Genomic DNA, 23,636 nt, shown 5'->3' on the forward strand with positions numbered 1-23,636 from the left:
TCCAGGCGATGTATGTGTGTGTGTAAAGTATACTATATATAGTATGTTGTTCTATGTTACTTTCATTTACCCTTTACACAAAGGTCAGTTTGTCTTTTTTTTTTTTACTTTCTCCAACAGATAATAAAACTATTAATGTAAGCCAACTTATATTTAAGAGTGAGTTAATTGTGTTTCATTTGAATAAGCACGGTTTCCTTCAAGTGCACCTCCTAAATGTATGCTTCTCTGACCAAAACCTGTGCTTTAGAGACATACAATATTGTTTACATAAAGAGCCAAACTATGATTTTACATAAAACATTGTTAATTTTAATTGCATATAATGGTTTCTAATCCATGCGCTGCCAAGACAACCCCGGGATTATCCATCAATTATGATTACAGACAAACACGATGCTCCCAGCGGTCTCATGTGCTCACTTTCTAATACCCCGTGAAAGCAGCACACTTAAACAACAAAGATGAAGCATATTAATAAAGATGGTGCTGGCAGGAAGAGAGAAATCACTCCCTAGTTTTTACTTTTGTGTACGCTATTCCTCATCTTACTTCTCTCTCCTAAAGAATGTTTGAATGAAATGTTTGTGTTGTATTTGTTAATGAGAAGTAGCCTATGTGTTGTTTAATCTGTAAGCGGGGTCAGAAGCATCCATGGATTTGACTGAATCCATTGACTGAATTTTTTTTTCAAAAAACTTTATTCAAAATTAGGATATACAGAAGGAAAACAACATCTTCTGTACATCGGTAAAGTCTATGGACATATCACAAATAGGCCAGGGAGGTCAAGGGTTATGGAAAAAAAGTATAATTTTAACAAAAGCAAAAAAAAAAAATTAAATATCTTGTAAAGCTTACAGAGGCCATATGATTTAACAGCTTTTTTGTTTTTACACTTGGATATTGAAAGAACATAGTGCTTAATGTTAGCAGCAAGCTCCAAAAAGCTTGGTTTCTTTTTTAAGAATTTTGACTTGTGCAAATAAAATTTAGTTAAAATAATAAGTAAATTGATCACATAATATTCTGAATATAATTTTTTGTCATGTTTAGTGAATCCAAACAATACATTTTCCCACCGCAATGCAAATTGAGGGTAAATATGGACAAAAATAAATAGAGAAACTTTACTCCAAAGTTTCTTGGTATGTGGGAAAGACCAAAATAAATGCACCAGTGTTTCATTGAGTTCTCCACAGAAAGTACAGCTGATGTCCAAGTCCTTTTTCAGTTTTTGCAGGTAACCGTTAGTGGGATAAGATCTGTGAAGCATTTTGAATGAGATCTCTTTGACTTTGTAGGTTAAAAAAAACTTGTGTGGCAAAAGCCAAACTTTTTCCCAACAAATCTCTCCAACAAATGAAGACCAATATGATACAGCAGCGGGTGTACTCCTAATGTCCTGTTGAAAAAGTTGACGAATGGCCTTGTTCTTACTTTTAGGTTGCAGTGAAAAACATATATTCCCAACAGTTGTTTCTTTCACAACCACCAGTGTTGGGGGATCATCAAATCCATTAAAACCTTTGAAAAGTGAGATGACAGCTGAAGGTATCGCATCGAAGACGATGGAGAAGTCCTTTGGTGAAACAGGGATACCATGGTGATGAATAAATTCAATGTAGTTATAAAGTTGACCACGCTGGTTAAATAATTGATTTACAAGTAAAATATTATTGTCATATCACTGTTGAAAAAAAAAAACAGATTTGTTTTTATACAAAATATATCTGTTGTTCCAGATATAAAACCTATGGGGAGTGAAGTTGTGCTTGTAAATTAGGGACCAAGTCAGTAGCATTTGTTTGTGAAACGAAGAAAGTTTCAGACGCAGTTTGGTCAAGCGCCGAAAAGTATCAGAAGTACACTACGCTGAAGTGAGCTTCCGATTCGGCAGTTAAGGGGAACTTAAGTGAAAGTTAAATTACCTTGCTGAGCGACTGTTGTCCGTTTTTTGCACCTCTTACTGCTGTGAAAGCTGTTCGGCATTTTAGGCAAAGTCCAGATTTGAGAACTCTAATGGTTAAATCGCCTTTATAGTATTATCACAAAAAGAAAAAGTTTTCACAAATCTGAAACTTATGTTTGATTGAAACGTTAGCGTCTGTGGAATAATCTAGTCCAGATCTGAAAACTCTAGGTACAGTGTTTTTTTATATGTGGACCTGGTCTAATGTGGTCTACATACAAAAAAGCAGATAAATCGCCCTTTTAAGTAACGTTATTTTCACAAATTGAATAAAGGTTTCACAAATCTGAAAATATGTTTTAAAGAAACGTGTCTCTGGGACAATCTAGTTCAGATTTGAGAGCTCTAGGCATAGTGGTTTTGTATCTGGACCAGGTCTGATGTGGTCTACAAGCAAAAAAACCCCCAACAACAGATAAATCTCCCTTTTTCATTTTCACAAATAAAATAACGTTTTTTCCAAGTCTAAAAAAGTGTTTCAGATAGCGTTAAGGCTTTGCCTAAAATGCCAAACAGCTTTCACAGCAGTAAGAGGTGCAAAAAAACGTAATGTAAATTAACTTTCCCTTAACTGCCGAATCGGAAGCTGTGAATCGGTAGCTGATTTCAGCGTCGTCGACTTGGTTAGGAAAAGGTCATAGTTTGGGTTAAAACAAGGTTAAGGTTAGTCAAAGTAGGAAGTTATATCAGGGGACGTGTCGTATGGTGGTGAAGTGGGTGTGTTGTATAGCCTGCGAGACTGCAGACAGACCCTGTTCTTTTAATCGTTGGCCCCGCCGCCGTTTTCGTTATTGATGCGCGGTGGCTAGCTACGTCAGCACTATCTCGTAAAGTGAAGCGGTGCCTATTGTGACCAGAGTGCCAAGCATCTGGGGAGCCCTACTTTAAAGGTGTGTGTGTGTGTTTGTAGGTGCACCTCACCGCCATTATTTGTAAAGTAGTAGCGATACACAACTGCTAACTCAGAGGAATAATTTAGGCACAACATTAACATTAGATGGGGGGGACGCTAACGTTATAGCTAACGGTGGCTAACGTTACTGCTGCTATTGAGTTTCAGTGTTCACGCTCCAGCTAACCTAACGTAAGTAGTAACTTTATTGACATTGCACTGCTTGTTTTATGTAGTATGTCTACGTAACTACGTATTAAGAAATAATCGGCAGCAACATCCGACAATCGGAGCACTTTCAGCAGTAACCGCACTTTCAGCAGTTGAGGTTAGCTAGTGTCGCTAACGTTGTGTTTGCTGGCTAACGCCACATACCAGTGGTAACGGTAACGTTAGCTAACTGGCCGTGGAAATGCGGTAGCTATGTATTTACGGAAGCTTTCCATCTAGATCGGGGCATGCATCCCGTGTTTGTAACGTCAGTTAGTTTGCGTGGTTAATAATTTTAAATGATGTGTTAACCATACGTGAATGTCTGCTCGTTAAGTCACGTTACTATCGAGTAGCTCGTTGTTTTAAGCTAACAACACCTTACAGTAACATATCCATTAAGCTAGGTTAACCGTTAACATACTGAACTGTACATCGGCGTGTTAGAACTCTGGTCCTAAACAACGTTCTCTTTTCCCCCAGGTGCAGTGATGAAAAAGTGAGCAACTGTCAATCACCCTGACAGCTCAGCCTCCTTCCCAAACCAAGGTCAAGGGCTAACTAATACATCCACGACGGACAATGCGAAAATACACCACTGTGAATGGTATCCAGGATCGATTGTAGAGGGTATCTTATTTGTCTCCAGAGAAACACGTTGGACCATTTGTCGCCTAAATTGGTGCAGGAATGAACGAGGAACTACTTGAGAACGCGGCCCCTGGCCAAGAGCCTGTGGAAGAAGATGTGGGACAAAGCACAGAGAAGAAGACCAGTGAAGCAGAAAACGCCTCTGAGGCAGCACCAGCACTGGAGCCTTTGGCACCCTCAGACAGACTCTGTATGAAGGAAAATCCTAGCTCAGATCCAGTAGAGGAAATTCCGGGAGAGGCAATGGAAGCTAAGGCCACTGGTGGCGAGCCTCCTGTTGACTGGTTTGAGCCACTTGAGGAGGATGATGATGCCAATAGCCTTGATAGGAATGATGCAGAGGAAGAAAGCCTGGCAGGGGAAAGTGAAAGGAGTGAGAGTGTGTTGGGCACCGAGAAGAACTTGACCAAGATTTATCAGTAGGTTGAATAATGTTGTTTTACTCAAGTCTGTCATGTAAAAATAGTGCAGTATGCTGTCACATAAGATGTTCATTCAACGTTTTGGTTGTCTGCAGAGCCTTTATATGCCGTACCGTAGTCTGGACACTGAGCAGCATTATCTTTGGATTACATTTAGATTTTTATGGCCATGCCCAGGCACAAGGGCCACATAATGATCTTTATCAATTCTGAGGAACTGCCAATGATTTTGAATGTCTTTGTATTTGTTTAAATAATCATCCCATCTAAAACCTGCAGGTAACTTTGTGCCTCAATCTATTGAAAGAAAATTAACTCACATAGCTTAGCATATTAACATTTTCTAGGATGGCTTCCTGTGTACTTTTTTTTTGCCATGGGTTATACAGATTTCTAACATGAATAATTCCCATTTCCTCTGTTATATCCAGGCTTCAGGTTCCCCGCCGTAAGCGTTCACATCCTGATGAAGGATGGGTTGACTGGCCAATACTTGGAGAGGGTTGGAAACGCAAAGAAGTTGTTCGGCGCTCCGGTAGTAGCATGGGACAGAAGGATGTGTATTACATGAGGTAAATACTGGATAGTGTCGTGCTTAATTTTCTTCTTGTTTAACCTTCAATAAGTGTAAGTAAATAAATCACCACTACCTGTGGCCTGTACTACGAAGCGAGGTAACTGGCTTATCCAGGTAACTTCATGAGTAACTTTGTGACGTTGGGTGTAACTTTCCGGTTAATCCGTACTACGAAAGGTGGATAGGTGTTACCTGAGGTCTGTTGCCATGGCAATTTACGCCACATCTCTAAACTGCTCCAAGCAAGTTTTGTTCATGGTTAACTCGAGGTTATCCTGCACGTGGACTACACACCGCATCGGTACTCAGTGTTAATGATAAGAAGTAGGATATTAATCCATGCCACTTCATAAAATATGTTTAGATTTCATCCTGATTTGTTCCACTGCGGTTGCAATGAAGTTCTGAACACAACAGCATTACGTTCAGACAGCGAGCCCTGCAGCCTCAGTGATTTTAGAGAGAAATCTTAATTAATTAACGGGATAGTTTCTTAGATGTAGCCCATCTGTAGACTATAGCTAATTGAATTCTCCATATTTAGATAGACTATTTTACATGTCCAAAAAATAGGGAGCCAGGGTGAGGGTTAATAACAGAGGGGGAAAAAAAGATCCTTGATGAAAGTGTGAAATTTACAATAAGAAAAATCGGAAATTCCCTGAAATTAATGTCACAAAAAATTGAAAATCACACTGTTTTCTTCTGAATACACCCAATCCAAGACAAAATCTTTTAAGGTGCATGATAGTGATTGTGGGCTAAACTCAGGAGTATTTCCTCACTGCTAGTCAGATTGCAAAGTAATATAACTTTCCAATGCATACACAGGCCCTACTACACGGCAGGGGTGGGTGTGTGTGTGTGTGTGTGTGTGTGTTGTTGCAGCCTTGCAAAGTGAAGTTTCTCTCATAAATGTGTGACTATAATGTCAAAGAATAGTCAAGTTTTTTACTTGTAGATTAATCTTAGAAATTAGATTTTCTCTACGATTATTGACCCTCTCCTTTTTTCTATTACAATGGACCTCATGTGCAGTTGTACCTTAACATCTTAATCATCTTACACATAAAAGAAGAGCCCATAAAATACATAATAGAGATTTGAACTACAATAAGAACACTGTGAAGATAATTAGGCTACAAATTTACTCAATGCGATGCCAACAAGCCTCCCTGGCTTTGTCAGCCGCCACAATATTAGATTTAGCCGTTAACGTGTCTTTACATTCATAATTTCCTGACACTACCAACATGCAGTCTTCTGGGGAAAATACGGTGCATGCGAGTTGCAAAAACACTCTGCCTGCACGGCCGAACAAACCTCTTTTATGTGAACGCGCACCAACTCCAATGAAGTTAACACTGGGTTAACACGGACTCAACTAAACAACATCTTATTCACCTTTGTAGTACTGTTTAACTCCAGTGTAGGCGGTCAGAGTTTGTCAACCCTGAATTTGTTAACTCCGAGTAGGTTGAACTCCCTTTGTAGTACAGGCCACTGGTTTGTAGGAACCAAACACAGAGAAACAGAAGACATTTCTGAGGTATAAGATGCTTTATTCTTCAAATTGCGTCAATACAAATCTGATATATGAAGGGTCTGGATTCAGAAAACAACATTTCTCCCGGCATCAGTTTATGTACCTCTCATACTTAGCTCCTCCTGATTGGATTGGATGTTTCTGGTTGGTCTCATATTTTCTCTCACAAAAACAACCCTGGTTATATAAGCCTAGCATCTGCATGACAGGATGACCTGTATGTTCTTTTATGTTCATGTATTTAATATATACACTTTATGATCATCAGTGTTTTACGTTGTCTTTGCAAATAATATATTTGCTTTGATTCAAATACATAACCTAGATGTGTTATTTTAAAGGGAAATTCTTTTTCTTTTATCTTGGATGAAGTTGAAATTGTTCAGGCCACAGGTCTTGGCCTGTGTTAGCGGGGTAGATTTTTATTTGTTTTTTGTTTCACCATTTTAATTCTACTTCATTCTTATTTTAGCTTTTTAGTGTTTACTCCCTACTTGAATCAGCTCACCTACCTTTTCCCTTAGGGTCTCTTTTTTCCCCCCACATGTGCGCTGTCTCTCTCTCCCTGCATGTGTCAGCTCTGCTGACTTTCTCCATCAGCAGTGTGCTTCATAAAGTCGCTGAAAAGACAGAAGTCATCTTTCGGATTTTTCCACCTGCGATCCAGTTTTTAAAGCAGCAGGTGCGCTGCATGTAGAAGGCTTGTTAATGACGTAGGCTATTGAAACAATCGAAACCAACGTAGTACCGAGGGACATCTGCACTGGTGTGTTCACTATTCACTGCTGCTTTACCTGTCCATGCTTGTAAAATTTTCAACTTGTCCGCCTCTTGTAACAAAATACCAAATAATGTCTCTGTGTTTCTCTGCAAAATGCTAAAATGTTACACCAAATGTACCTGGGCGTCTCGCCCAAGTAAATTGTTTATGTGGGGAAACACCGGTTCCCAACCTTTGGCTTAAGGGACCACTGTTTTACAGTCGTACCCTGTTGACCCTCATCCCCACATACAGTTACAGAAAAGGGGGGAAAAGTAGCCTCTTCTTTATAAATATATCTTATGTTTATTTCATTATATTTATTGCATAAAATAAAAGCAGAACAATTTTCTCTACAATGAACCAGAGGTTTGTGTGAAAATTTGTATAAAATCTGCAACACTTCATTTCTTGTGGATATTACAATGATATGTGGGGATATCACTTCTCCCTGACGCTTGGCTATTTCTTCATCAGCTCTTTGTTTTAGCTGTGTACTTCTGTCATACAGGGCCTGGTCACTTAGCCAGCTTGCTCTGCTAGCTTGGTGATACCAGATTCCGGGATTCTTCTGGTCTGTCCATAAATACTTACATAAGTGAGAAATACAAAGTAACACAAACTTATAAAATAAAAATAAGTCGATATGGAATTATTATAAGAGTAAAAAGAAAATTAAATATGGTTTTCTTACTCATCTTACAAAACCACCTACCCCTGTTGATTATATAGTAAAAAGCAGTTTGCTTCAACAATAACAGAAATTATAGTGTGGGGCAGAGCATACTTCATCATACTGTATTTATTTTGCGGTCAACAATGTTGTGTTGAAAGTAGTTAAACTGTTGAGATTGCACTAGTTTTTAACTACATCCTGCCACTCCTTTGACTCTTGTACTATTTACACTCCTACCTCCACTTGGTTCTTTTAGGGATGCACCTAGCAAGTGTTTCAAATCAATTAATCTAAATTTTGTGATTATTCTAAAGATGACTTTTTATTACTTGAATAATATAACAATTTTATCCAAAATAAATATCAAAAACTTGTCTCATTAATAATGAAATATTTTATTTCATTATTAATTTCATTATTTTATTCAATCATCCTTAAACAGAGACACATAAAGCACATTAGAATAATGATAATAGACTGATTTTAATATGCCATCACTGCTGCTGATGATATTAATAATAATAACAGACCTTATTAGTCAGATGCCGAATCAAAAAAAATAGTAGAAGTCAGTTTAAGCGTGGCCGTTGAACTGAACAGAAAATATAAACGGCCGACCATTAGATGACACATGGTCTAATGTTGCGTTACCATGACAGCAGCGGTGCAGAAATTAGTTGCTTCTAACAGGGGGGTGAAACATTTTAGAAAATCAATTTTAAGTGACTACTACAAACAGAAACACATTCCTCGTGCTGATAATTTCAGAAATAGATGAATAAATGCATTTTTTTTCCTAACTGCCATTAGGACTGAAGATGCTGAAGCATGTGACTGGATGTTATAGTTTTAGCGGGTGACATCCAGCCTTTTTTGTTATCGCTATTTTTCTCCGCAGTCCGAGGGGTGATCGAGTGAGAAGCAGAGTAGAACTGATTTCAGTGATGGAGGGGTTTCTTGACTTGTCAACCTTTGAGTACAAGACCGGAAAGTTCCTCGATGGCGAAGCACCACCCATAAGAGTTCGAAGCAGAGCGAAGGTATTGACCTCTTTTAGCAGTTTAAAGATTTAAGATGTGACGGTCTCAGCAGTTAGTTTTCCTCACTTTGTCGTCCATCAGAGAAAGATCCGGGAGCGTTCTTCCTCAGAGTCCAGCTGGATTGACAGAGGGGATGGAGCTGACACCCCAGACTCCCACCACAGACTCACCCTCAATCTGGGGCCCAAAAACCTCCACTCCAACCAGACATATGTGTCCATGCACAGTACAATGGGAACTCAAAACCAAGAGTCTCGCAAAGAGGATCCACATGCCGAAGATAAAATTAAAATTCCCCTTCCCTCGTCATCCAGGCCGGCCCTGCTTCCCTCCATAAATGGAGAAATTGGGTCAGAAGACAGCACTCTGTGAGTCCATTATTACTTCAGTTCATAGTTCAATTTTCAATAATGGAACTGTAATAAATAAAACAGTTGAGTATTTCCATTCAGTCAAAAGGGTTTGTTTGTGGTGAAATGTTGTTATATGCACATGGGCTGAGCATTATCACTTTCTTCTGCAGGGTCTGTGCCAAATGTAATATTTCCTTCACAGGCACATGGTATGACAAACAAAGGAAGAGGCCCTGCTGTCCCACCTGTTGGGGTATGTTGGTTTTTGAGTGTGAAATGTCTGAATGGTTCTGAGGCAAAAACAAACCAGGACAAAAATCGTGAAAATTATTTTACAAAGGTGTACTCATCCTACGTTTATTTGTTTTGAATTTCAGCTGCCTCGAAGACAAAAGAGCATCCGATGATTCGTTTCAGAAAGGTAAAGTGTTGTCTATCAGTGCGCTGTGTGAATCGAGAGCTACCTTTTATCCTCGTTCACTAGACAAATCTTTAGTCAAGGCTCGGAAGCAGTATTGGTCCGATCACGGGTTCTATTTGAAGCCTTCTATTTATCATGTAGCCAACAATTAGAAACAATGTATGTTAAGTATTATAATTAAGAGAAGATAAAGATTATGAATTAACTGTTAATTATATTGGCAGGATTAATGTGCAACGTATTCCACTCCCTCTCTCTTAGAGACACAAATAAACCGTCATGGTAACAGAACATTACACCGTGTGTCATCTAACGTTCGGCCGTTTCATATTTTCTGTTTATTTAACAGCTATATATGAGAGAGAATAACAGCTGATTCTAACATTACACACAATCTGTGACTGTCTGCAGAGTCTGTGAATCGTTTCAGTTGTTTTCTTTGACCCACACTGAAGCAGAAATACATTTGCTTATCATACTGGATTACTCAATATTGAAATAAATCCATGTCAGAAACATTTAAAGTTTGAAGTCAAGTAGCCTAATTAATGTCTGTTGTTATTATCTCAACACATGAATAAAATATTGATTGGACATGTTTTTGATATTTATTTAGGATAAATTGGTATGTTAATCGAGTAATAGGCAACTTTTTTTCTTTGGTATACACAAAATTAGTCGTTAGATTAATCAAATTGAAAAAGAATCGTTATATACAGCCCTACAAATGAGACATGTACATTAGAATAAACAAATCTGCTTTTCTGTTTGTGTTCATGTCACCTGTAGTGGATTCCTTGTGGACAGTGCGTGGGATGCCACAACACAGTGAACTGCGGGCAGTGTGCAAACTGCAAGCATGGACTGCAGAGCCCCGAGTCTCGGAAACGCATATGCCGGAAACGGAAATGTATATGTCCTATTCGCAAGGTAAGCTGCCAGGAACACGACAGTTATTTATTTTAATGCCTTTTGTTTGTTATGTCACTTTTGCATTCGGGCTTTTTCCACCATGTGTGTTCCATCAGGGCCCTGGAAGTGGAGGCTTCATGCAGCAGAGGCCGTATAATGACATTACTGAACCATATGATGACAGCATGAGTTTCCAGGTAATAAAAGCTTGTATAATCCGCTCAAATGTACATGTCTTGGTACATTTTTACTTGTAGATCTTCCCACCGGTTATAATAACAATTCTTTCGAAGGCATATTTAAAGCTTTTCAAGCATGATTTCCACTGCTTGGTTATTAAAGAGGTCATATTATGCTCTTTTTCAGGTACAAAATTTTATCTAGGGGTTGTACCAGAACAGGTTTACATATTTTAATTTTCAAAAAACACCATATTTTCTTGTCAAACTGCACATTGCTGCAGCTCCTCTTTTCACCCTCTGTGTTGAACGCTTTGTTTTAGCTATGGAGCGATACATCTTACCTCTACAAGATCTTTGTTGGGAATTGTACATGCGCAGTTCCTACTTAAGGACTACTAGCCAGTCAGAAGCAGAGTAGGGCAGGTCGTGAGAAGCTGGGAAACACGGCTTCGGTGCAGCTGTATATCCCCTGACCAGCTTAGCAACATGGACTGGAGCAAGAGTTTCAGAGTGGTGAGTTATTAATCTATAACAAATGTTTCTTTCATCCATAGTTGTTAGTTTCATCCAAGTGTTACGTGAGCTCTGTCTCTACGCCATAGTAACAACTTTATTTTCCACTGACTGCCTGGAGGGTAGTTAATGTTTGGAAGGCAGAAGAGAGGCAGCAGGCAGACGTCTTGTCACTGTGTACTGCAGCTCAGAGAGTTTTTCCACCGTTGTTTTTGAGGGCATGTCTTTTGCTGTGTCATCACAGGGATCAAAGGGAAATGGCTAGACTACAAACCAGCTATTTTCAGGCAGTTCAGAGTAGAGTTTTCTGTGGGAGCTGGGAACTCCCTTTGGGCTGGACTTTGGGCTTTTTCACTTTGCAAACCTATTATATGCACAAAAAAAGGTATATAACTCAATAAAGGAGAGAGAAAAAGCCAAAAAGCATAATATGACCTCTTTAAGTTAATATTCATTGTTGGCTGTTTATAGAAGTGCAAATCTTTTGTATAAAATGACTGTAGGCCAAAAATGTGTTTTACAGTCGCGGTCAGACTTGTTTCACTCGTTCCAAATTGTCCACATTTAAATACAGACTGTGCACACTGTATGGCACGGGTTGTAATTGCAGTGTCAACAGTGTAATCATGCATCGTGGCTTTTAACACCAAATGATTCATTGAATTCATGTAAGTTCTAACAACAGCAATTTTATTTTACAGAGTGAAGTTACAGACTCACAGGTAACGTTTCATAGTACGAGACCAAATTATGTGTCTGCATTTATAATTTCCAATATTACTGCTGTGGCCTTTTCCTGCTCTCACTGACTATTTTATTCACACAGCACCCGAGTCTCAAAAGCAGCGACACAGAGAACTTCTCAGTTAATGTGGACGTTGATGATGAGGATGACATGTCGACGGACGATGACGACGATGTGAGTTTAAAAAAAAAATGTGATTGCCTAAAGTGACAGACTCAAACATTATCTATTTGTCAACGGTGACTTTTATGAAAACATTCATAGAAACTTGTCAAAGCACATCTGAAGCACCTTTTTGCTGTTTGTTTGTTTGCTCTGTATAGCCAGGTTTCCACCAAAAGTACGTGGATCTCTTTTCAAGGAACTTCAGCCCATTGTTGTGTGCGTTTCCACCGTGGTCTAAAGACCTGCTAAGATTAAGCAAATTAGACAAGAGATGCAGATCAGCTGCACTCACGTCTGTGTCCGCCTGAGCGTCGGAGGAACTTGATGTTTAACAAGCTTTATTACCTGCTGTAATCAGCTGTTCCGCTTGTTTTGGAGAAGAGGAGACCGACTTCGGCTCTGTGTAAAAACTTCCTAACTGATGAAAACTTAAAACAACAAATTCGGACTCAGTATTTAGCAAAACTCCATGAGCTGTTCGCTGTAAGACCCTGGTCCCTTTGGTGGAAACGCAGTGAGTTCCTCCAAAGGTTCCTATTTCTGGGGTATAGTTCCTTTGGTCGAAACGTGGCTTTTGGCCATGATAAAAAGAGCGCCAGCCAACCTGAAATGATGGAAAACAATGTGGAAAATGTGATGGCATTCATATTTGTTTCATGTGTTAATGTGAGGAAGGTACAGTCTCCTCATCGCCCCACACAGCTGATGTTTTTGTGTCTTCAGTGGAACAAATGGACAATGCGCATAAAATCAGACGGATGGAAACACACTTACTGTCTCATCGAAAAAAAACTTATGTTACATTTGTCACATAAAAGCAACATTATGTAGTCATTTTATCTTAAATTAACAGCTTCAAATACTTTTGATGGTTCACTGACTTGTAATAGGTGAATAGCATCACTGTCGTTGTTATTCCAGGCCGGGTACACTTGCTTTGGCACTGTGTAAGATTGAAATCCCGGGCAGGATTTGTATCGTGACGACAGCGTAATGCTTTACAGTGCCACATCACACCAACAAATCTCTTTAGCACGCAAGCTATGAGAAGAAGCAAAAAGTATATAAAGTACAATCTTAAGTTCTTTGGAAGAAGGTAGCTCGGGATTCTCAGTATGGATATTATGGCAGAGGCTGCGAAGAGACCAAAGAAGACATTATCGAAGAAAGAGAGGAAGAAAAAAAATGAGAGTGACCAAGAGTAAATATCGAGGCTGTTACTCGTTGGCGTAAGCTGGCCCTCTTGCTGTTGGTAGTAATGTATTAGCTGGCTTGCTGTGTCTTGTGTTGCGCTTGCTTAATGTTTGGCTGTGTCAGCAAAGTTGTCAAAAAAGAGGTTCAGAATCAGAGGTTCTAGCCATAAATCTTTAGTTGATGTTAGCAAACTTACTAGATAATAGGGCTTGGCAATAAAACAATAATGATAATTATCGCAATACAATTTTCCTCAATAACAATAACAAATGTTCAATATAGTGTCAATAAATGTTTGATTGAGTTCATTTGGACCACAAATGAATTAGCACTTAATTTTTCTATTAAGACATTTATTTTGTTGAGGAAAAGGGGCTGAAAAATAATTAATAATCATATTTTTTGAAAAAAAGATTTTATCATAATGGTTTTGAATGTTCTACCTCAGAGATATGAGTTGATCCACTGTCTGGCATCAAGTGTTTGTCACGTTCTGACCATAAAGAAAAGTTTAACCACACAATTAATCATCTGGTTTCTTTAATTTTCACTCAGGAGCTAAAATCAGCCTTTAAACTTGAAAGAAATAATGATTTGACATTTGGTATGACATGGTGATAACATTTTTGGCCATATCGTCCAGCCCTACTAGATAACACTCTTGGGCATTAGTAACGATACTTTAAGTGCTCTTACGTTGGTTGCTGTCTAGCTTTGTTGGCTAGCTTGCCACCCAAGTTTCAGGAAGTAATATTATTATGTCCTGTGTTGGGCACTTACTGGATGTTGAACAACAGCGGTGAATTTCACTCTGAATTGAGGGGTCTAACTGCAGACCTCCGCTGTGGAGTCGCTTCCGCTGCAGGCTCCACTCTCAAGTCAGCTCCACTGTCAGGACAGGAAATAACCATAAATAAACTGTTTTTTTTACGTCCCCTGCAGGACGTAACGTGATGCATTCTCGGTTGTTTCGCTACTCTGCACGTCTTACAGTAAAGTGGAAGTGTCTCTATTCATTTTTAAGAAGTGGATATTTAGGATATTTACAGAACTATCGATACAGGTATACATGTTGTATTGCATGTGTGTTCATTTTTACAGATGTTACAGTTTGGTAGTCCATAGAGTCCAGCAGGGTTCTAGTTACGTGGGAGTTCAGCTCCCATAAGGAGGGTCTGAGCTCTTATGGAAACAGTAAAATCACGCGTCTGTGGGGGTCACTAATGAATTTACCAGCAACCATTATTTTTAATCACAAATTTATTTTCATTCAAGTTATTATTTACATTAATAAGATAAACACTAAAATAAACAAGTTTTCCAAATGCTGCACACCGCATAAATGTCATAATGACTAATAATTAATATGATACCATAAAGGGCGTATTTGCGGTGTCTCCTTGAGCAGTAGTCTTTGTTGGTTTATTTCAGGCTTTTGAAACTTAAACTTTGTTGCAGTATCGCAGACATCTGGGGCTGCGGTTTGTGTGAGAAAAGTGTTGGACCATGTAATGAGCAATAAAAGTCTCTCTGTCTGTCTCGGCTCAAGCTATTATTTAATTATTTATTATCTGCCAGTAGCATTCGTTATATTACAGACCCCCACAAAACTCAGATTATAACTGTAGTCCAGTGCCCACAGTTCAGCAATTCAGCTGAGTAAAATGCCATAGTATATTACACCTCAAAGGGAGATTATTAATGAGAAGTGTGTGGTGTTTTTTATTTATTTATTTATTTGTTTTAAGAAGACTGGAACAGAGGCTAAGTTACACTCTTAATCAATGACGTCCTGTTTTTCTGTGAATTGATTTGGCTAGCTTTATGGACGGAGTTAACGTTAAGCTAGACGGAGTTATTTTCACAGAATAAATAAATAGTGCCTATAAAAATAAAAAATAAAAAATATATACTGTTATTAGTTAAATTATTGAAACGACATACAGTTTGCTTTGTTGCTACACTGGCATGTTAAGTGCTAAGTAGAATAGGCTCAAATCAGTATGCTATATTTAAGGAATTAGCCTACTAGTTTTCCCTTACAATGTTGAATGATTAATTAAATAGAAGTCAGCGACAAAATCCCTTCTCCCATAAGTGTCTACATCATTTAATTTATAATTTTTGAATGCGTTTCCTGTCAAATCGCACAGTTTTATTTTGTATTTTTTGAGTGTATTTCCTGTCCTGACAGTGGAGCCTGCACCGGAAGCGACTTCACAGTGGAGGTCTGCAGTTAGACCGTCTTGAACGGTTGGGGCACCAAGTTGCACCAAAAAAAACAATCTTACATGACGTTGCTTTAACTCAAAGAGATTGTTTGGCATTCTTAATTTCCCCGTGTGCGTGTGTGGTCTTTCCTCTGTATCATATACTTGAATTCCATTTTTTTCAAAGGTTTAGAAGACTTATTTTGAAGGGTTTTAAATTTGATAACAGACAACATTTCACTATAACGCCCCTTCCACCTATATATTTCAAACATGTAAATCATTTGATTGTTACATAATGCCCTGCTGTATTTAATTCAAATTTATTTATTAGGATAAACCCCTCTGATGCACCCTCTCGTTTTCGAGGGGTTCTGTGCTAAATTCTCTTATTCTTTTTTTCAGTGGCATAAGAAGCGGAAGCGACGATCCTGTGGAGAATGTAAAGCCTGTCTCTGCAGGAAAGACTGTGGCACATGCGATTTCTGTATAGACAAACCCAAGTTTGGAGGCAGTAACAAGAAGAGGCAGAAGTGTCGACTACGTCAGTGTCAGAGACAGGCGATGGTAAGATCCTACCAATTCTGAACTAATTTGTTGTTTCTTGCATTAATGATGAAGTAGTGTTGTAGTTGTGAAATATCTCTCTGCTTATTTTTGTCAGAGACACTTGCTGCCTTTCCAGATGGGACAAGGTGACTATGGGCCAGATGGCTCGATGCTGCCCGGCAGGCCTAGACCTCACTACACATATAGCCGAAAGTCAAATTTAAAGAAAAACAAAGGATCGCAGTCTGGCTTAGACTTCACTGACAATGAAGATGATGACAGCAACTTTCAAGCAGTGAGTTACCACAGCCTTTGGCCTTCACTTCTTCTTATGTTTTCTTTTTGCATGCAGCGGTAGTGTTGAAGACAGTTGCATTCTCCTGCAGATAAAATCTCAACAAATGGTGAATGGTCTGTGCTTCTTAGCACCTTTCTAGTCTTTCAGATCACATTCACACACTGAGGCTAAGGTGCCTCTGCCATCAGAAACAGAAATACACATTGGGGGTTCAGAATCTTGCCCGAGGATACTTCGGTATGCAGACATGGGGAGCCGGGGATCGAACCACCGTCTTCACAGCCGCCCCTGAAAACTCATTTATACTAGAAAGTTAAGGTAGAATTTCTGTTTTATTTAATTTTATTTACGGTGCTTATGTTTCTCTGTTGTAGATGAACTGGAGCTCCGAGCCTCCCAGTGGTAGTAAATATCCCTATGAGCTGAATTTAAGACACCACCAATCATCTATGCAGGTTTGAAAACAGATTATTATCTACATGTCACGTCACCGCTTAGCTCACCAAGCAGAATGTCAACTTGACTTTGTCTTTCAGCAGTTGAATCAGTTGGATTTCGACCAGCGGAACGGACTCCTTGACAGAATCTCTCACATCAGCCACCACAGCTCTGAACTAGTAAGTTTACATTCTTCCTTCATATTTGTTTTAGTAATAATGCACTATTTTTCTCCATTAGGTCAAAAATGCATTTTGTGATTGCTAGTAGTGTCTCTATGTTTCAAGTTCAGGAGCCTTTTGCTTGAGGTGTCCCACCGCTCTTTAGTAGGTAGTTGCAGTTTTCTGGCTGATTGTGTGCACATTCTTGCTGCCCAATGCTTATTAGCACTAAACCTGACTGATCATGAGTCATCTTGGCATCCTGTTTACACTCCTGTTACCTTAATGTCCGTTTCCTTCTGAACCCGTGGTCATGCTGTTCTTTGGTCTGTGGCTCAGTGTGATGAATTCAGGCCTGGTTCCAACTCTGTTTGACCAGGATGTTAACCAATCTATGGCAATGCAATCTGTACCCAAATGTTCCATTCATGGTTGATGAATCTTTTTGCATGGGTACGCTTGTGTCTATTTGTGTTGTCTTGTCTCAAGTTGGAGTGCTGCTCCTCCCCCCCTCCTATGCTCTCTTGTTGGCATGTCGATGCGACAGAACTTAAGTGTGACAGTTTTTCGGGGCATTTATTTTCCATTGAACAGTTTGACAGTAGGTGGAAACAGACAGGAGACATAAAGAGGATGTATGACATGCAACTAAGCCGGACAAAATCACACTGGGTATGTTTTCAATTATATGGTACGCATCTTAACCACTTGACACCAGGCCACCCCCAAATGATAATTTAATCTCCACAACACAGATGCAAATCACTGCGAGGCTGTTTGCCTGACACCCCTCTCTTCTGAGCTTTTCTTTAATTCGTTCTCGTGGTCAATATCTGATGCGTCATGACACAGTCAGTCACTGCGTTTTTTGAGCCTTAAGCCAAGTTCACACTACACAATTTTTAGGCCGATTTGCCGGTCGGTGAGCTCGGCGACCGTCAGGCTGGGATCAGAGGTAAATCGGCGATCGATCGGCGGTCGCATGTCGTTATGTGTGAACTACTCAACGACACATCAAAACGGCTCCCAGACGCATGTCGGGCACATCGCAGACGCCAGCCAGCCAAATATCTCGGGGAGTCGGCCGACTCGATGTCCACATCCAGCCAATGAGGGCAGGCAGCTGGCAGAGCAGGCAGTTACTTTTCACTGCAGAACATTTTTTACTCACCTCTCTGTAGCTCAGACAGTTCCTGCTACCTGCATGTGCTAATCCATTCTTTCACCCAGATTCTTTGTCTTTATAAATGCTATCTTTATAATGACAAACAACAGCTGTTTAATGTGAAGGTTCGCTTCATTTTCCGTTTCACATTTCACATGTGTTTTCTTGTGGTTTGGAGACCAGCCTTCGGGTGACACAGCCGCTGTCACTCGTGTAGTGTGTGACCCCCTGTCTACTATCAGTCATCAGTCGTAGTGTGAACGCCACAACAACTTCAAGACTCCCGTCACAAGACGGCAAGTTGTGTAGTCTGAACAGCACGGCCATCGGCCGACGCTGAAAGGTGAGGTGCGCTATTCTGGAGAAATCCAATACCATTATATGGCGCGAACAGCAATACAGTAATGTAACTAACATTAGCTAGTTTTTGGTCTAGCAAACCTTTCACTACAGTTAGTGCTGCGAAGCTAACGTGCAGAGAGACGAGACGGTTTCCCAGAGCCAGGAAAATTGCTTCAGACATCACAACAACAGCATGTCTAGAAAGGAAGAGCAAGTCAATTTAACATTACCTGAAACAAAAATCATGGTGGGCACGGTTAGAACAGTGTTGTATGGCTCGGTCCGAGCCACATTGTTTGTTTTCCCATTTACAGAGCCAGGGCTGTGTACACACATCAGATTTTTTTTTCCTCGCTCACACACACATACCACCTTACATATTCACCTTAACAAAGACGTGTATTGGATTAGAATCGCACCCCACCTTTTAAGTAGTTGAGTTCAGGGGGACTGTCATGCATATTCTGTATCTGTTTGCTGGCATTTTGTCTTTGAAGCTAAATGTAAAAATGAGTGACATATGTAAGCCCAAGACTACATGCTTTGTTTTCAGGCTGCACCATTCCATCATATAAAAATACTCTGCAATAGATGTCTTGTGCATAACTTTATACACATTTCTCCAAAATTGTGCTGCTGTCTTTATGTTGTTTAGTATGGTGTGCAGGAAGTCTGTGAATTAAGCCTCATTTTACTGGTTCTATTGCAAGTACTGATGGTTTAGTATTTGTGTCACGTATACTGTGTCTTGAATGCTGATGAGGCACATATAAAGACACTTAGTTTGGGGATTTTAAATTGAGCAACAAAAAATCTATTGGCCAAAGATCCAACCTCGCCCAATACCAAACCCACTTCATGCTGATTAAGCCCCTGCTTGCTTGCTGCTCAGTGGCTAGCAAATGCCTGTAAATCATCTCGATCTTCTCTGCTCTTCATTCTCTTTCTGTTCTGACTGCTGTCCCATAACTTGAATCTCTGCAATGCTTCATGCCCAAGTCAGCTGTTGCACATCTAAGCTGGTTACTCTTCTGTTACCTCAGTGGCTGCTGAGATGCCAAGCTTTAGCAATCTATGACGTAGCTTATTGTTGATACAAGATGGCAAATGTCAGCTCGTCACATATTTGCAAACATCTTCCTATACACTAAAGAATTATTTAATATGATATAATATGCTGACATATATTCAGTTGCCAGTTTATTAGGTACACCTAACCAAAGCTAATGCAGTCTTCTATGAAAGCCCTGCAGTAAATTGTCCTTTCATGAAGGTTAAAATTAAACTATTTTAAAGAGGTTTTGACTGAACTGTATGGTCACCTTGAAGGTTATGATTTCTAGTGTTGCTGAATTATGTTGTGCTACACTGAGAGGTGTTCAATATTTTGTCCACCCCATTTATATCAATAAAGCAGGGATGTGATTTTTACGGATTAATCCGGAATTCCGGATTTTCCGACCTGAAAATGTGATGCACGTGAATCACGCAGATCTGTAATAATAATAATAATAATAATAATAAAAATAAAAAAAGAGAACCTGGATTAGTGAAATGGAAAGGATCTAGGTTGACGTGTGTGAAGTTTTCTTCCTTTCTAAGTATCAAGGATGTTCGTTTACGCTCAGCTGCCAATTCCACACCTGCGCAGTATGTACCACAGGCGCTCTCACGCATCAGTGGTATGTAACATGTTGGGCAGCAGTAGGCCTACTGCAAAATTACTTATCCCAGTAAAGAGTAATGTAACGGATTACTATTTCCAAAACAGTTGTATTATTACAGTTACTAATCCAAGTAACGGTGCGCTACTGAACGCATCATCCCTGACATGACCGCGCTGCAGCTCAGCGGCACCGGACCTTATGTTGTTAAAGTCAGCTGTTAGCCAAGAAGCTAAAGGACAACTGGTATTTTCGACAGCTGTAAGTAACGTCATTGCCATTACTGTGTCACAGTCATAGATGCAAAGAACATTGTCGCCCGTTGTACACTTTGTGCGACCAGCAAAAGTTTTCAGCCACGAACAGTTCTACATTTATACTTAGGCTAATTGAAGCATCAGCTGAAGCAACACAGCAACGTGAAACTCCGAGAGAAACTCCGGCCGCTGCTGCCAGTGATGCTTGGACTCATTGGGAGAGAGTGGCGTTATATTAGGCCATCACCCAGTAGTGGGCCTGAGTAGAGTAGCTAATATTACTTTTCTAAGCAGTAGGTCTATAGCCTATGCTAAGTAACTAGTAGGTAATATTATTTCTGAGGAACTTGCCCAACACTGAGTTGACAATAAGGATCAGATAAATTGGGAATGTTTTGATTATTGCTTGTTAGAAGCTATGTCTTGTTGTCTATTGATCACTCATGTAGCCTATACACTTTGCTGTGTGAATGGTTGCTTTTTAAGTCGTCCTTATGTTAAAGGCTTTGGCACGTTATTAATTAATTTCTTGTGAATGGTTGTGACAAGGTTTAGGCTATATAAGGCCTTTTTACACGGGTCGCTCCGCGCTCCTCATCAACAGACAGGCAAACAAGTGCTTCGCGAGGTAACCATGGCAATGGCTTCTGTGTGACTGGCGCGATCCCGTTAAACCGTCGCGGTCGTTGTCGTCTCACGCACACGCCCGCCCGCTGCTAGAGTTGAAATGCCAAACTTTTTCCTACAGTCTATCAACAGATAGAGACTGATCAGCTGTTTGAGTTTCCTGAAGAATATAAGTGTTTCTTTAACAGTCAGGCCACCAGGTCTTAAACAGGCAACAACCTTTGCTGCTGTCTCTTATTCATTAAAAATCATCTATTAACTTCAACTGAACTAATTTGAAAGTTAGTAGTTACATTATTTAGTTATAGACTCAATTATTTCATGTTTCATGTTGCACATTTAGCTGTTGAAGTTTGGTAAAAATTAATACAAAATAATAATTATTATAGAGGTTGCGATGGGGCAGTGGATTAGACCCTTGTCTTTGATTCCCACTGCAACACATCCATTAAATAATTTACTGTCATGGTTCCTGCTTTACCTTCTATGTTCGCTCCGCCGCCAGTTTAATCGGGGTGTCGGGTGGTCTCAGTATATTTTCCTGCTTTTTTGCCCTTTGCCGGTCGCATGCCTGATAAAGGTAAACAGAATACTAAAAACTACATCTTGAACTTTATAACCTTCCTGAAGGTGGGTCATATTGCAGGACTGCTGTATTTGACTGTATTAGTTTGAGCTCAGTCTGCCTACAGTAATACATTGGCAGCTGAGTGTGAGCATGTAGTGCCCGCTCCATGTTCTAATAATCCAAACAATAGACACACATGTTTAAACTGAAGCTTAAAGATGATTTGATACAATGAGCTTAGCTTAGTTGAGCTCATGAGTTTACCCTTCTTAAACCAGGACCAGCTCAGCAGATGGAATGCAGAGAAATGCCACGCAGGTAGAGATGGTCAGAAGCATGTTGAGGAAGAGGAAGAGGAGGAGGAAGAAGAAGAGGAGTTGCCCATGGTAAGTGTCCTGCTGAGACTTTATAGATGTCTGAATAGCCACAAATAATGCTAAACCTTTTGTGCACTTGTTGCCGTTCTGTCGCTCTCTGCAGATCACACAGATCTTCAGTTTGGCTGATAACCCAGCAGGGAGTGGTGCGGACATTGAAAACCAGCTAATGAAACTGCTCCACTCTTTGCGCTCCTCTGTACTGCCAATCCTGTGGTATGCCATAATGGTGGAGGGCCCGCAGCTGCAGCTCATCCAGTGCTCTAAACAGTCGGGCATGACTGACACCATGGTGCTGATCGACCCAGGCTTCTGCTATCAGGTCACCGTCCAAAAGCAGCCGCTGCTCCCCACCCACCCGCTGTACGACAAGCACCCAGCGTGCTTAACCTCGGTGACTGAGGTGGTCGACCTGCTCTTGGGGCTGGAGAAGTACGTTGTGTGCCAGGGACTGCCCCCCAAAGATCCATTATCGAATGAAGACCCACTCATACTCGAGCGGGCGTCAACATGTGATTTCTTGGTTAAGAGGAAAGTGAACATCTGTACTAACTGCAGAGCGCTGCAAGGACTTTAGCTTCAGCAGAGAGAGAAGGAAATCTGTGGCCGCAATGGAGACCACCCATTTTCTTCTTTTTCTTTCTGTCTTTCTTTTGGTGGTGATAAAGGATGTTTTACAGATTTACCTCTGGACTGTAGTAGTATGATTTGATTATTTGAAGAATCACCAAAGGCATTCCCGGTGCTGTGACATTATAATCCAGACGTGTTTCTTCTCAGATGTTTTTTTGGTGAATGGATTTTCTGCTAACTGTTGTGTCCGATTTTGGGCAGTGGGATGGGTAGAGCTGAATTCTGTTAGTCCACTGTGTGGTTAGTGTGCGGTTGGTTGATTCACACCTTTACTTGAGGAATCTACGACCCTCGCCCTCTCACCGTTACTACACTTTTTGAGTGGTCATTTAACCCCAAATGATGTCTCTTTCAGCCCAAAAATGTTGTTATATGTTCTGCATCTTAACATGCCAACAGTGTTGCCATGCTACATGTATGATGTGTACACTATTTAATAGAGTAAACCAGAAGACTTTTGGACAAAATAATTCATAGTAAATGATGTAAAATGATCACTGCAGGAGCTGTGGTGGATTTCTTAGTGTTTGCTTGACTCGTAGCATTTAAGTGAATTGGTAGGTGCAGGAATGGAAAAAGGAGATTGTGAAATATGCCTTGTATACCAGACCCTGATTTCATTAGACAGATTTCACTGTTTTATATAAAAAAAATGTATTCACTTCCCTGTAGACTTATGCTTTTTGAATAAAATATTAGTGGAAAAAATAAAACTAGCAAAACAAAAAAGGGGCGGGGGTGAGTACCCCTTTTACTATGACACACGTAAATCATTAGGGGAAGGGAAATAATTGGTTTCCTACAATGGGTTGAATATAGATAACCTGTATCTAATATGACTTGTGTATCTTAATGTAACTGGAAAAACCCAATTGAGAAGGATAATAGAACCTTTTTTAGGACACAGAATATCCCATGGAGCCCAAAGGTCAGTCATGATGACCTACATGGCTCCATGGCTGAGTTGGGAAACAGTGTTCAGACAACTGTTGCTTTAACAGTTGCAGCTTCATGCCTGAGATGCAAAGAGAAAGCCACTTTTTAAAAAAACAAACAAACATAACTTCAGGACATCTGTGATGACTCCTAGAAGACGTGGGAGACTCAAGTTAATGA

The 23,636-nt window shown here is 40.0% G+C and overlaps 1 protein-coding gene across 3 annotated transcripts; it reads left to right on the forward strand.

The window, feature by feature from the left end:
* The first annotated feature begins 2,590 nt into the window (after nucleotides 1-2,590).
* Nucleotides 2,591-23,185, forward strand: LOC119886289. Of its 3 annotated transcripts, none has more exons than XM_038696929.1 (17): nucleotides 2,591-3,056; nucleotides 3,558-4,144; nucleotides 4,579-4,719; nucleotides 8,605-8,746; nucleotides 8,828-9,114; nucleotides 9,270-9,352; nucleotides 9,477-9,520; nucleotides 10,310-10,450; nucleotides 10,549-10,629; nucleotides 11,829-11,849; nucleotides 11,954-12,046; nucleotides 15,847-16,008; nucleotides 16,106-16,285; nucleotides 16,663-16,743; nucleotides 16,828-16,905; nucleotides 21,789-21,896; nucleotides 21,991-23,185. In XM_038696929.1, exons 2-17 carry the CDS (start codon nucleotides 3,765-3,767, stop codon nucleotides 22,462-22,464), a joined length of 2,496 nt encoding a protein of 831 aa, XP_038552857.1. In that variant the 5' UTR covers nucleotides 2,591-3,056; nucleotides 3,558-3,764; the 3' UTR covers nucleotides 22,465-23,185. The 3 variants fall into 3 exon arrangements, with proteins under 3 accessions (XP_038552857.1, XP_038552855.1, XP_038552856.1); XM_038696927.1 differs by having other exon boundaries at nucleotides 2,593-3,056; nucleotides 16,825-16,905; XM_038696928.1 differs by having other exon boundaries at nucleotides 2,593-2,862; nucleotides 16,825-16,905.
* Nucleotides 23,186-23,636: the final 451 nt, after the last annotated feature.

Source organism: Micropterus salmoides, unplaced genomic scaffold, assembly GCF_014851395.1.
Source record: "Micropterus salmoides isolate LMB-PRFRI ecotype aquatic unplaced genomic scaffold, ASM1485139v1 Ms_hic_scaffold_4, whole genome shotgun sequence".
NCBI classification, from domain to species: domain Eukaryota; kingdom Metazoa; phylum Chordata; class Actinopteri; order Centrarchiformes; family Centrarchidae; genus Micropterus; species Micropterus salmoides.

Excerpts from the sequence above, each read along its gene's own strand:
- LOC119886289 (XM_038696927.1), top strand. The coding sequence starts at position 3,765 with ATGAACGAGGAACTACTTGAGAACGCGGCCCCTGGCCAAGAGCCTGTG. Across the intron at positions 4,145-4,578 it reads AACTTGACCAAGATTTATCA|GCTTCAGGTTCCCCGCCGTA; the intron begins GTAGGTTGAATA and ends TGTTATATCCAG. Across the intron at positions 9,353-9,476 it reads CTGCTGTCCCACCTGTTGGG|CTGCCTCGAAGACAAAAGAG; the intron begins GTATGTTGGTTT and ends TTTGAATTTCAG.